This window comes from Artemia franciscana, chromosome 10 (assembly GCF_032884065.1).
Source record: "Artemia franciscana chromosome 10, ASM3288406v1, whole genome shotgun sequence".
Classification (NCBI taxonomy): domain Eukaryota; kingdom Metazoa; phylum Arthropoda; class Branchiopoda; order Anostraca; family Artemiidae; genus Artemia; species Artemia franciscana.
Window position 1 is genome coordinate 16,740,624 of NC_088872.1, and position 15,633 is coordinate 16,756,256.

Below are 15,633 nucleotides of genomic sequence, written 5' to 3' on the forward strand. Positions count from 1 at the left end.
ATAGAGGTGGGTACTTTAGAATACCTTCCCGGGACATACTTTAGCCTGTAGACCCATCCCTGAAAGTTTCATTTTCCTAACCTAAACCCTTTCGGAGATAGCGAGAAGTCAATTAAGTAGAATTTTACCATAGGTCTTCCCTTGAGGTGAATAAATGGTTCTGGATCCATTCACCTAACTCAACTAGGCTATTCAAGACCAACAAAAGCCCCTAATGTACTATTTCACCTCAAAATTTTGATTTCATACCAAAATAAACTGCTTTGCCACATGCTTGACAAGTCCACATCTCGATAATCCAACTAATATAGAGCTGATATCAATCCATTTCAAACTTTGCTTCACAGCAATTACAGCAGGTTCTTCTTGAGGACATGTCGGTTGTGTCAACATGTGTCTGCATTACGCAAGATATGAGATGCTTTAGGGTGCGCTACCATAAAAACTATTATGCGTCGAAGCAGATTTCTCAAAATACTTGCAAAATGTTATAGGTATAAAATAATTCTAGTTTTAAGTGAATTCAGTCAGAATATCCTCTGTTGGTGGAATACACCATATATTTTGAAAGTGCCCTTTCGATCCTTTGCGCCTCACCCCACGTCTACACATTTACGAATTAATGGAAAAAAGGCGATTTGTGTCCTCTTTTTTACTATTATCGTAGTTTTATTAGAACCTGTAGCTAGTTTAACAATATGAGAGGAAACGCTCTAGCTTTGCTTATACTAGAGAGCCACATGCCTTTAATGTATTATTTTTTCCCTAGAGACACTTCGTTTGGGATAGATACTCATAGAAACTTTGGAAGAGGCTCATTGAATTAAAATGTAGAATTCTAGTACCCTTTTAAGAGCCTAAGTGATCTGAGGGGAGCTAACACCTTTCTAATACCTTTATATTATATGGCCCTGTACCAACCTTAGCCATTCAATCAAAGTTAAGAGATTTCGAGTTTGTCAAAATGGCCAGAAAGTTTAGTAAATATGCAATTGGGAATGACACGGTCAAGGGCTTGGGACAGGGGCCGCAGATAATTGGCAGGTGTTTTGAATTGTTTTAATATTGATTAAAGGAGCTTATGTAGAGCAACTCAAGCCAATAATACCTAAAGCTCAAAAAGAAAATAAATAACAATTTTAATACCAAAAGAATTGGGTTTTTTATGCTGATTCCAAATATATAAAATCCCTTAAGTTCAATGTTACCCATCAAAAGCAACGGGACTGAGAAAATTTGCCTATATTTCGAAAAATGAAAAGAATACCTTTTTAAACTCAGGTAACCTGAACAACTGCAGCATTTAATGCAACATCCGAGAATCTTAATGTACAGGTTTCATGTTCCTGTCTACAATTAAATAAAAAAAACAAGTTTTTTTAAAATGAAAGTAAGGAGCGACATTAAAACTTAAAACGAACAGGAATTACTCCGTATATGAAAGGGGCTTTTCGTCCTCAACGCCTCACTCTTTACGCTAAAGTTTTTTAAATTTTTAAGAAGTCGAGTTAAGAGAAAGAGTCAAAGTTTAGCGTAAAGAGCGAGGTGTTGAGGACGAAAAGCCCCTTTCATATACGGAGTAATTTCTGTTCGTTTTAAGTTTAATGTCGCTCCTTACTTTCATTTAAAAAAAACTTGCTTTTTTTATTTAATTTCTGGACGTGTTTTAATTCATGCATGTTTTGATCTTTTCTTCCTCAACGCCTTCCTCTGTACGCTAAAGTCTGACTCTTTCTTTTAGCTCTACTTTTTAAAAAAGGAAAAAACTTTAGCGTAAAGAGCGGGGCGTTGAGGCAGAAAAGCCCCTTTCATATACGGAGTAATTTCTGTTCGTTTTAAGTTTTAATGTCGCTCCTTACTTTCATTTAAAAAAACTTGTTTTTTATCAAAAACAAAACTATGTTTGTCAAGATCAAAACTATGTTTTGATCTTGGCTCTCCGCACATAAATAATTAAAACGAAATTTGCATATTAATTTTCTTTTTGGCTAAATGGCTTTCTCATAGTTTTAATTGGAAGATTTTTAGAAAAAAGGAGAGAGGGAGGAAACCTAGCAGCCTTCTAATTTTTTAATTAATTAAAAAGGCAACTAGAACTTTTAATTGTTTTACGAACATTTTCATTAGTAAAAAATATACGTAATTTATGAATTAACTTACGTAATGAACTTCTATATTCATATATTTTTATTGCGTATACGAGGGAGTTCACCCCTCGTCGATACCTCGCTCTTTACACTAAAGCTTAAATTATGTCCCAATTCCTTAAGAATGACCCTTGAATCATAAAGGCCGTAGAATAAATAGTTGAAATTACTAAAAATACTTTCGCGTAAAGAGCCAGGTATTACGAAAAGGTAAACCCCTCATATGCGCAATATTTTCTCCTCGTCTTAAGTTTTAATGCAGCTCCTCACTTTCAGTAGAAAAAACTTCTCATATTTATTTTTTCCTTGTTTTTTTAAATAATGCAAAAAAATCCTGCGCCCCCTTCATTGAAAGTCTCTTCCCCTATGAGAAGCTTTCCATGGAAAGATCCTCCCGCGTAACCCCCCCTCCACCTCAACTCTCCCTCCCAAACAAAAAAAATCCCCCTGAAAACGTCCGTACACTTCCCAGTAACCATTACTGTATGTAAACACAGGTCAAAGTTTGCAACTTGCAACCCCTCCCAGGGAGACTGCGGGGTAGTAAGTCGTCCCCAAAGACCTAGTTATTAGGTTTTTTGTCAATGGTGAATAAAATGACTATCTCAGAATTTTGATCCGGGGACTTTTGGGAAAAAATGAGCGTGGGAGGGGGCCTAGGTAACCTCCAATTTTTTGGTCACTTAAAAAGGACACTAGAACTTTTAATTTCCGTTAGAATGAGCCCTACTGTGACATTCTAGGACGACTGGGTCGATATGATCGCCCCTGGGAAAAAAAACAAAACAAAAAAACATCCGTGATTTGTCTTCCGGCAAAAAATGCGAAATTCCACTTGGTGTGATTTTCGTTAAGATTGTATGACTTTTAGGGAGTGTTTTCCCCTATTTTCTAAAATGAGGCAAATTTTCTCAGGTGTGATTTTCGCAGGCTCGTAACTTTTGGTAGGTCAGACTAATCTTGATGAAAGTTATATATTTGAAATCAGCATTAAAATGAAATTTTTGTGATGTAGCTATTGGTATCAAAATTCCATTTTTTAGAGTTTTGGTTACTATTGAGCCGGGTCGCTCCTTATTACAGTTCGTTACCACGAACTGTTTGAAAATGTGGAATTTTACTTTTGTTTCTAGAAGAAAGATCCTGACTGTGTATCTATTTGTCAATTTTTTTTCGCAGGTGAGATTGTATCAAATCGATGGTTCTTTGAACCATTGAATGGAACCAAATTCTAGTGCCTTTTTAAATGACCAAGAGTGATTGGGTTGGACTAAGATACGATTTTTCAAAAAAATAATTTCTTAATTTCTCTTACGTATTGCTATCTTTATGGTGTCACAATATCATGCAAAACTCCCATTAAAATAGTGATCCATTCCTTATACATAAGAAGAATTTATTTTCTAACCTAATTCTAAACATGTAAAATCAATTTTAGGCTTAATTTTACTAGATATTTTCTATTATTCTAAGAAACGGGGAAATAGACGCAAAATATCTACTTGATGAAGATTATAAAACTAAACTAAAACAAAATTAAAAAATGATTATAGAAAAAACCGAAAAGATATAAAATATTTTTTCAGGAAAAAGACTATGACAATAAAAAAAGGAAATTTACTAATTAAAAAACTTTTACCACTAAACAAGATTCTCAAAAAAGTAAAGAGCTCCATATCAAAAATGAGCATAAAAAAGTCAAATAAACCACTACAGATCACTATCAATATATAAATAAAACCCAAAACGAACAGATATTGCAATAAATAACTGAGACAAACTAAAACGAGCAAAAGTTAAAACGATTAGGGTTGAAAACCGCCATGCCTTCTCAAGACCAGAACATTATTTGCACTTTAGTGAAAACAAAATAAATAAAAATATTTTCACTTTTATGAGTTTAATAAATAAAAAAATATTAAGACTTTCAGGAATAAATATAAATAATATCAGTATGTGTATTAAAAAAGTATGTGTCAATTTGTTTATTATGTATATACGAAAACTTACAATTATTTTTTTTTTTTTTACTTAAGCGCAAATTATGTTCCGGTCATAAGAAAGCGTGGGGTCTTCAGCTCTACTCATGTTAATTTTGGCTCGTTTGAGTCTGACTCGGTTATTTATTGTAATTTCTGTTCGTTTTAGGTTTCATTTACTTATGAGTAGTGATTTGTGTTATTTTTATGCCTGGAAATTATTTAAATCTATTTCTGCTTATTTTTGGTACGGGGCTCTTTACTTTTCTTTGAAATACTTTTTTTGTGGAAAAAGTTTTTTTGAATTAACTTCTGTTCGTCTTTACTGACATAGTCTTTTTCAAGGACAAAATTATTTTATATCTTTTCTGTTTTTTTATAAGAATCCACAGTTTGGACTGCTATTTGTATATTGGAGAAAATCTTTCACCAATTTATAATCCTGACACGAATAGCATTGTTTAATTTAGCTTTATACCTCCTCAGGTTGACCTGAAAAATATAACTTAGAACGACTCCCGAAAAATTATATCCATGTTCTTTGACGTCCTGGATACACTTACACTCTTTTCATTTATTTAAATTGTAAGAGCAGAAGTAGTAATTGTACTAGCCCTAAAAGTTTCAACTTAATCCTCTTTTTCGTTCTCGAGATATTGCAGAGGTGTCTTATTGGCAGCCAAACACTCAGTCGCTTTTGATTTAGTTTTAAAGCGAGATTTAGTTTTAAAGCTAATGGTCAAATTGCCTAACTATGGGGGTTGATATAATCAATATCGCCAGAGACATAGTTACCGGACCGTTCTACTATGCTGAGCAACATGAAGGTCTCAAAATTTTTATTGGATGTATTTGGGAAGTGAATACGCTTGGGACGAAGGCTGCTTGCCCTTCAATCACTTTTGACTCGTAAAAAGGACACTACAAGTTTTAATTTCTAGTTAAATTGGCTTCTTTAAAAGTTTCAACGATATTACTAGCTACTATAGAATAACCCTGCCTATGATATTGGCTATATGCCCTTTTGAATACCTGCCTACACAGAGTGTTTTTGTTTAAGTGAAACACTCAACTAAGCGTTCCTTAGAAGTCAACCTAATGCCCTTAGCGTTATCGGTTTCAGTAACTTTATTGGAAGTATTACTAGAATAGACACATCACCTTTTGGCTAGTTCTGGCTAGTGGCTGGTGGCTAGTGGCAAAATTTATGACCACTTACCCTTAAAGGTTTGACTTAATAATGTAAGCCGTTCTTGAGATATTTATTTGTCAACTTTTGAAAATCTACGTACTCATTGGTCGTTTTGATTTAGTTTAACATTCGGCTAAGAATTCCTTCAAAGCTTCACCTTAGTACCCTTAGCTTGTGTAGTAGCAACAGATGTACTACCAGTAGTAGCATTAGTAGCAGTATGCACATAGCACCTTTGGTTCCTTCTACATCCCCTTCAAGACATTCTGAAAGTTTCAATTTAATACCATCAATCAGTTCCGAAGCATTGTCGATACCTCCTCTTGACAACCTGTGTGGGCATAGTGCATTCCGATTTAGTTCAGTACTATTTCAATACTCCCCAGAATTTTCACATTAACACCATTAGTTTTAGTAGCAGTTTTAGCAGTCGCAGTAATATTAGTAGCAGTAGTAGTAGTTGCAATAAAATTACAAGTAGTAGCCTTAGCTTTAGTGGCAGTAGTGGCAGTACCAGTATGAGTAAAAGCAGTTGCAATTGGACACAAATATTGTTTCTTTTGGTTAGTTCAACATCCCCACAGCAAGCCCTGTAAGTTTCAACTTCACCCACCAAACTGATCCTAAGATATTACTGATAAATCCTTTTGGCACCCTGCATACAGACAGTGTGTGATGATTCAGTTCACCCTCCTCCTCAAAATTCTCTCAAAATTTCACCTTCATATCCTTAGGCATAGTTGTAATAGTAGTCACAGTGCTAGTATCAGTATCAGTAACAATATTATTACTACTAGCAGCAGTAGTATTAATATTTTGCCTTTCGGTCAGTTGAACATCCCTCTCGTTAAGTCCTGGAAGTTTTAACTTAATACAATTAGCTGTTTATATGACATTGCTGATGCGTCCCTTTGATAACCTGCATATTCATATAATTCTTGAAATCTTTATCTTAATGCTTTTAGCCTTATAAGTAGTTGTTATAGAAGTAGTAGTTGAAGTATTAACGGTAATAAATGTGGCAGTGGTAGTGGTAGCAATATTAGTAGTTGCGTGCACATACTGCCTTCTCGTCAAATTATCTTCCCCTTTAAGTATTCTCTGACAGTTCCGACTCAATACCCGAAACATTCTTGAGATACACTTTTTTGACAATGTGCGTGCACATAGCAGTATGGTAGCAGTGTGGTAGTTGTTGTAGTAGTGGTGGCAATAGTAGTTGTGGTAGCTGAAGTAGTGGTAGCAGCATGCAAATATTACCTTTTTGGTCAATTGGTCATCTCTACTATCATTTCCTGAAAGTTTCAAATTAATATACTCAGTCATTCCTGAGTATATCTGAAAGGCTCACCTGAATCCCCTTTGTCTTTTTGAAAGTAATAACAATCTTTATGGGCAGCCAATAACTTATGCTATATGTAAGCAACGAATGATTTGCCTAACTTAGAGCCCTTATCCTGAGGGTCGTGGCGGTTTGACATCCACAAATGCATAATTTCTGGACCATTTAACAATGCTGAAGAAAACATATGTCTCAAAATTATGATTATATATTTTTTAGAAAATTAGAAACGCAGGCAGGGGGCGGGGGGCTTGTTGCCATCAAATCACTTTTGACTCTTAAAAAGGGGACCGTAACTTCCAATTTCCATTCAAAAGCCCCACCCAAAGTCTATATAACCACCCATTCTATAATGACCTTATTTCCCCACTGGGCATAACTTACAACTTTTGCCCCAGGTATCTGGCGAGTTGCCTTAACTCTCGAGGCATTTTTATATGTCCTTTGGACTATTTCGAACAAGATGATCATCTCCCAGTTTTTATGAGATGAGTTTGGAAAATCACTTTCGACTCTTAAAAACACCACTAGAGCTTTTGATTTCCGATTCATTGAGACCCCTTACGAAGCTTATACTACTACCCTTTCCAAAAACAACACCTTATATTCCACAGGGTATATCTTACAACCCTTACCCTGACGGATGTGTGGGGGAAGGGGAGGTTTGTCATTCTCAAAGACATAATTACTGGACCTTTCAACTACACTAACCAATTTGGCTATATCAAAATTTTGATTGGATGTGTTTGGTGAAATGATGGGCACGCTGGGGGGGGGGTAGTTGCCCTCCAGTCACTTTCAAATGTAAAAAAGGACATTAGAAATTACACTTCACAATTGAATAAGCCCTTTTGAAGTTATACGACCGCCTTTTTCCATAGAAACCTTATATGCACCTGGGACATAATTTACAACCCTTACCCTGAGGGTTGTCTCGGAGGGGGGGGGTTTCATCCTCGAAGACATAATAGTGGACCTTTCAGCTACGCAGAGCAAAATGGCTACTTCAAAATTTTGTTTGGACGTGTTTGGAGAAATGATGGGTATGACGGGGGGGGGAGGCTGGCTGCCCTCCAATCACTCAACTGTTAGAAGGGGAGCAAGAACTTTCAATTTCCAGTCTCAAAGTTTATACGACCACCCTTTCTATAAGGATCTTATATACCTTCGGGGCATAATTTACAGCCCTTATCCTGAAAGCTGTGGCGGGGGGGGGGGTGTCATCTTCAAGACATAACTTCTGGACCTTTTGACTACGTTGAACGAAATGGCTTTCTCAAAATTTCATTGGATGTGTTTGGAGAAATGATGAGCGTGGGGATCGGTTGCCCTCCAATCACCTCCAACTATTAAAAAGGGCATTATCCCTTCAATTTCCAATCGAATGAAACCTTTTCGAAATTTTTACGACAACTCTTTCCGTACGACGTCCCCTGATCTAAAAAATAAAAAAAGATAATACATTGTGGCCATATAGCTCTTTACTTAGGTTGTGCTATTGTGCTGCCTATGACTACATGATCAATTGGAGAGCTCTCGTGCAGCTTTGAATGCTCTCGTGCCCTGAATAAGATTCAAAAAGCGATTAAAATAATGAAACAATGAAACAGAGACAAGATCCGATTAAAGGATTCAAAAGAAACTTTGAAGAAATTAAATATCTAATAGGCCTAAGACATCTAACTAAATATCCAGTGAAATGACAGAAAACTTGAAATACATCAATTGTGCATTAGGAGGCTGACTCAACACGCCGTAATCAATTGATTAGGGCATGATATCAAAGGATAATCAAATGGTTGTTGATCTATCTATCAACAAGTGAAAATGACTTCATTTTTATACATTCTTAAAAAAAACCTATGCCAGCTGTGCCTCTCACTCAGAATATGCGTCTTGGTTTTTCTCCAATTAGCCATTGATTGATGGTAAATTGATTTAACTGATATAACACACTTTTCAAGGTGGTTTTGAGATTCATTTATTTAGAGATAAATCACAACTTAAATTTGTCTCGACTCCTTACTTAACTTTTATTCCCGTAGAGTATATGCCTCAGAAACTTCTTATACACCCCCCCCCTCTCTCCCTGTGTTCTTAATTTTCCTCCTCAAGACGTTTTTTACTCCTTCAAAAATTGTCTTAATAAACATAAAAAAGGAAAAGATAAAAAATTGGGCTTACAAAGGCCGAACGAAAATATTGAAGAAACACACAAAGCGAATGTTTCGAGATAACAACCGCCTGTGTTTTTCAACGAGAACAAAATATTATAATAAAGAAAAATGCCGAAGAAAAAAAAACAAAACAAAACGCGGAAAGTCAACAAAACCAATGAAAAAGCTCAGCAAAAACTCCAATAAAAAACCCAAAAATTATAAGAACTAAAATCAAATACCTAAAACCCATAAAGTGAGTCATTCGCCATTACCTGCATTTGCACAAAATCCAAAAAATTCTGAACTGCCATTGGCGGATACTAACGAACAACTGAGGAATAAAAGAACAAATTAATTCACTCAAACAAATGAACCAGCAATTAAATAAGTTAGAGAACTAGGTCACCTGATTTCTGATTTTAGCCCTTGTATTTCATGCTTAGCTGTAGCAGCAACATTATCCACTAGTAATAACATAAATCCACGAGTATATGTGATGATAGAAAATTTTTTCTTAGTTGGATTCATAGGCAGCACAATCAGAAGTTTTAGTACCCTTTTCAAGATTTTGAGTAATCAGAGGGCAGATACCCCCACAACTCTTATTTTACGGAGATGTATCTGATAGAAATTTTGGAATGACCATTTGTTGTCGTAGAAATTCCAAAAAAAGCTCATTCGATTGGAAGCTGAAAGGACCTTTTTTAAAAGTCAAAAGTAATTGGAGGACAACAGGCCTCCCACGCACATCAATTCCTAAAACACATCTAATACAAACTTTGAGATAGCAATCTTATTCAGCGCTGTTGGAAGGTCTGTAAATTATGTCTTTGAGGATTGCCCATCCCCCCCCCCCAAAGCCCTAGGCGCAGGGGTTGTAAGTTATACTTCGAGGGCTAATAATGATCAAAATTAACATGGGTAGGGCTAATAACCCCAATGCCTTCACAAGAGCAACATAATTTGCGCTTTACTAAAAAAAAGCAAAAAAAAAAGCAAATGACTGTGGATTGTGAGTTTAATTGAGACATACTGATACTTATTCCTTAAAGTTTTGATAATTTTTTATTTATGAAAGTAAGAAAAGTGAAACCACTTAAAATGTCTTTTGTTTTCAGTAAAGCACAAATTATGTTGGTCTTGAGAAGGAATTTAGTTTATCAGCCCTACTCATGTTATTTTTTGCTCGTTTTGAGTTTGACTACGCTATTTATTCTAATTTCTGTTCGTTTTGAGTTTTATTTATTTATTGAGAATGATTTGTAGTAGTTTTACGCTTAGAAGATTATTTGCTTTTATTTCTGTTCATTCTTGGCTTAATGAGGCTCCTTACTTTACTTTGAAAAACTTGCTTTGTGGAAAACTTTAAAAAAGATTAATCTAGTAAAGAAGAAACTACAGGGAGTCAGGCGGCGAAATCACTCAAATATGATATCATACCCCAGAAATGCAACTTCTAAAAAGATAGGTCCTCTATGATAGGAACGAGGATCGAAGTTTAAGACTCTTTGTACTGTAGTAACAATGTTGTGGCGATTCCAAAGGTGTACTTTTTGTCTTACGGTGCGCAGTGGGACTGACCTTAACTGGGTAAGACGAGACCCAGATATTGAAACCAGCTGAAGCAACACACAGCAGGGCATTAAGAATCGTCATTTATCCGATTAATTTTCTTTTACAGAGATTGCAGAGGCCATTGAGCAACTCATCCCATCAAAAGCAGTAAAAGTCTCATCTCGAGATAAGCCTTGGTTCAATGCTGCTTTTAGAAAGGCAACCAAGGCCTGAAAAAAGGATCACAAGAAATGGCGTTCGAGTGAATCCGACGAGGACCGGGCTGCTTCTATTAGCACTCGAAACAAGTCTGTTAAAGCTACATGTCAAGGTAGAGCTGATTACAAACACAGTTTTGTAGACAAACTGAAAAGTGCCCCTGAAAAGCGATGTTGAAGGGTCTTCAAAGAAGCTACCGTCATCTAAATCAAAATCATTTCCTTCGTTTCATGTTGAAGGGATAATGATCCAGTCAGGCCAGGAAAACGCAGATGCTTTTGCTCAAGCCTTTTCAAGGGTCTCCAAACTTGATGAAGATGGAGTTTTCCCTTCCTCCTTTCCGCCCCAAACCGGTGCAAGAATCACCAGCCTTTACATAACTATTAGTAAGGTGCTCAGAACGGTAAGCCAGCTGGATGTCACCAAAGCTTCAGGACCAGACACGATTCCCAATCTCATCCTTATAAGATGTGCCCCTGAACTTGCTGGTCCTCTCGCCTCTCTATATAGAAAATGCTTTGCAGCGGGATCATTTCCGGAAGCCTGAAAAACTGCTTATGTGGTCACTGTTCCAAAGGCAGAATCTGGCCCTACTAAAGTAGGATCGTATCTTTCAATAAGTCTGTTTTCCTGAGTAAGTAAAGCTTATAAAAGCGTCATTAGTATTACCCTTTACCAATACCTTGAGTCACATCTGTTGTTGGCAGACATGTGATACGGTTTTCACAGAAACCAGTCTACGTTAAACTGTTTGTTTGCACAGTATCAAGGGTGGGTTGAACTCCTTTCTCAGGGGCACGATATTCACCTTCTCTCCTTTTACATCGCAAAAGCCTTTGATCGAGTATGGCACAAGGGACTTCTTTGTAAACTAAAAGTTTATGGAATTGATGGTCAACTATTTGAGGTGTATGCTGACCTTCTTTGTCAACAATTATTGCAAGTTGCCAGTATTACCAGTCTTATCAGGAGTACCCCAAGGAAGCATTTTTGGGCCAACTCTTTTTTTGGTGTTCATAAACGACCTAGCGGACAACCTTGTGAAGATAACTCACCGCTTTGCTGATGACACGGCAACAAAAACATCAATCGCAAAAGACAAAGATCTCAGCGAACCTAACAAGAAGCTTCAGGCTGACCTGGAGAGAGTTGAAGCGTGGGCAGATTCATGGCTTGTAAATTTTAACGTATCGAAAGCAAAAAAGCTCCTAATCTCTATTGTGCGCAATATGAGGGCTCATCCTGATGTCGTCTTCAAAGGAGAGGCAATAAGACGAGTTGATACGCTGCGCCTGTTTGGAGTTAGTTTCTCTTCGGATCTCTCATGGACTGAGCATCTCAGTAAAATTACATCCTCTTGCTCGAAGAGGAGTTATCCTAAGATGCAAAAGTCTTCTTCCTGATGAGTCTATTCAGCCACTTTTCATTTCGTGCATCAGACCTGTCAGGGAATAGAGCTTGAAGCTTCTACAGTTGGGTTTTCTGATATGCTGAATCTGACGGTGTAATACACTAAATCTGATGGTGAAGATTCTATGACACTTAGGGGGTATTTCCCTTATTTTCTAAGATAAGTCAAATTTTCTCTGGCTCGGAACCTTTGATGGGTAAGACTAAACTTGATGAAACGTAAATGTTTAAAATCAGCATAAGAAAGCAATTCTTTTGATGTAACTATTGGCATCAAAATTCGATTTTTTAGAGTTTCGGTTACTATTGAGCCGGGTCGCTTCTTACTACAGTTCGTTACCACGAACAGTCTGATAAAGTAAAGTTACTACGGATTGCAACCTGGAATACAGCCAGAACCAAACAAATTTTAGGCCTATTTTTGGACATCACAGATCGACATAGCAAAAACCATTTTCAAATTTTGTCTTGGCTAATTATATTTGCTTTCAATATATAAAGTTCCGACTCAAGTATTTACTGTGCTACGTTTTTTTAGTAGTCAAGATTTATTGCTGGGGCACAGGAATAACATCAAGCTTAGTAAAGTCAAATTATCACAGCAAGAAGTTTTTTCTTTTTTGGCTTTAAAAGGGAATAATATGGCTATGATTTAGGAAATATCAAAACTAAAATATATTTCAAAAGAAAGTCAAAAGGACATCACAGGAATACCCTACTTCTTTGGTGATTTCTAAGGAATTAAGATATGATTGCAAGTAAACTTAGCAATTAGATGGGTTTCAATTTCTTTTTCTCTAAAAAGATTTTTTTTTTCATTTTCAATTTTACAGTAGAAAAATAATTAACTGGTAAATGGTGTTTTAAATAATTAAAAAATAAATAAAAAATTAATCAGTACATTGTGTTGTTATGGAAGGGTCTTTATATATATATAAAACGTTTGGACTGATTAAAAAAGGTATGTAATAAAACAAATAAAACAAAAACAATAGTACCTTTTGGGTAGTGTTCATATATCGAACACATTTGTGGCGTAGGAAACATATTGGTCGAAATATATCACACCACAAATATTTAATGTTATGTAATTTTTCAAATATATTAAATACAAATTCATAAAATTTTGATTTTTTTTCTTTCATAAAACAAGGGGAAAAAGGTGAAATTAGGTTACATACGATTTCGAACACAATAAATATCTATAGAAAGGATGTTTTCGTCTGGTTTAGCGGAAATCTGTCTGAAAAGAAACTGTCAATAGGCGGCTTTCCATTCTAATGAGATATTTGAAGAAGCAGTTATAGTATTTTTAAGACAAGCGCCTGTATTGGATAACCAGAATCCTGTGCAGATCAATGTGGAGTTTCGGAGCAAGTGCCCTTCCTTGAACTGGAAATAAGGAAAGCCTTGGAAAGCCAGAGTAGAAGTAGAGACCTGTTGACAATGATCACTTCCATCTGAGGATTGTCATACCCTGGCAATACAACATGGATATTTGTAGTGTTTTAAGATCTTTGTAAGGTTCGAATTACGAAAAAGATAAAATATGCCTTTAAAAGATAATAAAAGGATAACACAAAGAATGGACAGCAGTAAGTACTATATCAAATTCCAATTATTGAAGTTTAATTTTTTTTTTTTGCGAGAATTTTAAGATGTATTCATAACTATATTCCATAACTAAAGAAATTTCTTCTGTAAAAGAAATTTTATGGAATATATTCTTTACTAAACAAATAGTATATTATACACTATGGCGAGGGATTTCACAGCTTCCCCTACATGGTATACACCTAGGAGCACCACATGGACCACGAGGGTCGGCCACACATGGTACAATGTCCACAGCATTTGGCACACGTTCGCCAAGCTTCGCGTGAACCTCTTGTTGTGCGTAATCTCTGAAAATCGGTGACCCCTCGCACAAGGGCGTGAACCGAGGAAGTATAAATGTGTAGCTTCTAAGAAAAACTTAAATGTATAATTTTATTAGTTTAAAAAAAAGGTGACAATTTTGAAGAAAATAATTCCTAAATTATTTGCCCTCTGAGAGAAAGCTATTTCCAAGGAAAATTACCTAGATAATCTTGATTATGCAATAATGTTATTGAAATTCTAGGATTTTTTTTTTTAATTTGCCAAAATTCTTTGAAAATATGATATTGTGTGCTAATTCCGATTTTTTTAATTCATACGATATTATAATTTTGTGTCAAATTTGTTTTAGCTGGATTTGCTTCTACAAAATTTTTAGTCTACACATAGTTTTTATTATTTTAAGGCACACAAAGTTACGACAGCCTTTAGTGCCAAAAACGTAACCTGGTTTCAATAGGGGTCAGTTTGGAAGTATTCTCATACAGGGAATTGCACATCACGCAAATTATGAAATAAAACTTGAGAATTTGAGGGTTAGTTTACAACTTGGTACAAGGTGATTGGGATAGCCCATAAGAAATATATCATTTGAACAGCTCATGTGGATGCCATTTCCCAGTCCAATAGGTAAAGGTCGGCTGTAAGCAGAAGAGAAATCACCAATCACCATCCTTTAAATAAAAATTAGATTCACCGTACGGTTCTTCTGTTATAATGGTCCGGTGTCCGGACACTATATGACAGTGTCCGGTGCACTGTCGTATGGAATGACAGTCATAGATTTACATCTAAATTATCTTACTTAGTCGCCACAACAGTATTAGCTTTATTTCTGTGCCGAAACATAAGACTGAAATTAAGAGTGGAAAACTAGATGACACAAAATAATCCGTATTGAATGAAAGCATGGATGCTCCTAAGCAAAAAAAGGAATTTGTTTTCATGAAAACTTTAACCCAATATTTGAAATGCATATTGCCTTTTTAGAAATCGTTCCGTGCAGAATAAAAAGTTTGAAATCGGTAAAACCAAAGTAGTTCTTTCAAATTAGGCGTCTTTGGATCTAAAGTCAATGCAGGGTACTGATCTTGGTACCCAAGAAATTAAAAGTTTCTGAAACTGAGGATACTAATTACTAAATTCAGTGGTCACTACTAGAAATTTTTTTTGGTACTCCTTGTCCTCCATTTGTCGCTGGCATTGCAGATTTTCAATTAGTGACTTTCAATACACCTAAATTATGTAATATCAAATCAACAATCGAATATCACAACAATCAAAAAGAATATCAGAAGAGAGATCGAAGAAGAGAATATCGAAGAGAATATGAATATCACAACAATCGAAGAGAATAAAATAGTATCTGTAAAATTTCCAGTGCAAGTCTGATGAAACGACCAATTGTTTATTATTTATTAACAATTATTTATTATTTATTAATTTTTATTAGCGATAAAAATAGGGATCAGAGCATATTCAAGGAAAATATTTTATTTCGGAGAAAAACTCCAAGAACTCGTATTTGTTCACGATTAATTACACAAAAGTTAAATTAAACTTGGAATTTTTTCCCTTACAAGCGGCCTCTCTCTGTAAAAACCGTTTAACCTAAATACATTTTAAATATTTCTTAGGAAATACACAAATTGTTAAATAAAGAAATCAAACAAGAGTGACTCTCAGTAGGTAAAAATAAATAAATAAAAGACTAAGCAAATGTTTTGGTAAAGACTTCCGCTAAGCTGTTCTA

General features: G+C 35.5%; 2 protein-coding genes across 2 annotated transcripts in view; one reads left to right on the top strand and one right to left on the bottom strand.

Annotated features, from left to right (window-relative positions):
• LOC136031848 (ras association domain-containing protein 4-like) overlaps positions 1–381 on the bottom strand; it is a 52,556-nt gene extending 52,175 nt beyond the window's left edge. The window contains exon 1 of the mRNA XM_065711706.1: positions 250–381. Coding sequence (XP_065567778.1) covers positions 250–289 — 40 coding nt within the window. The 5' untranslated portion in view covers positions 290–381. The remainder of the gene's footprint in view (positions 1–249) is intronic.
• Positions 382–13,404: 13,023 nt separating this feature from the next.
• Positions 13,405–15,633, top strand: part of LOC136031849 (uncharacterized) — a 57,419-nt gene continuing 55,190 nt past the window's right edge. Inside the window, exon 1 of the mRNA XM_065711707.1 lies at positions 13,405–13,597. Within this exon, the coding sequence (XP_065567779.1) occupies positions 13,552–13,597 (46 nt within the window). The 5' untranslated portion in view covers positions 13,405–13,551. The remainder of the gene's footprint in view (positions 13,598–15,633) is intronic.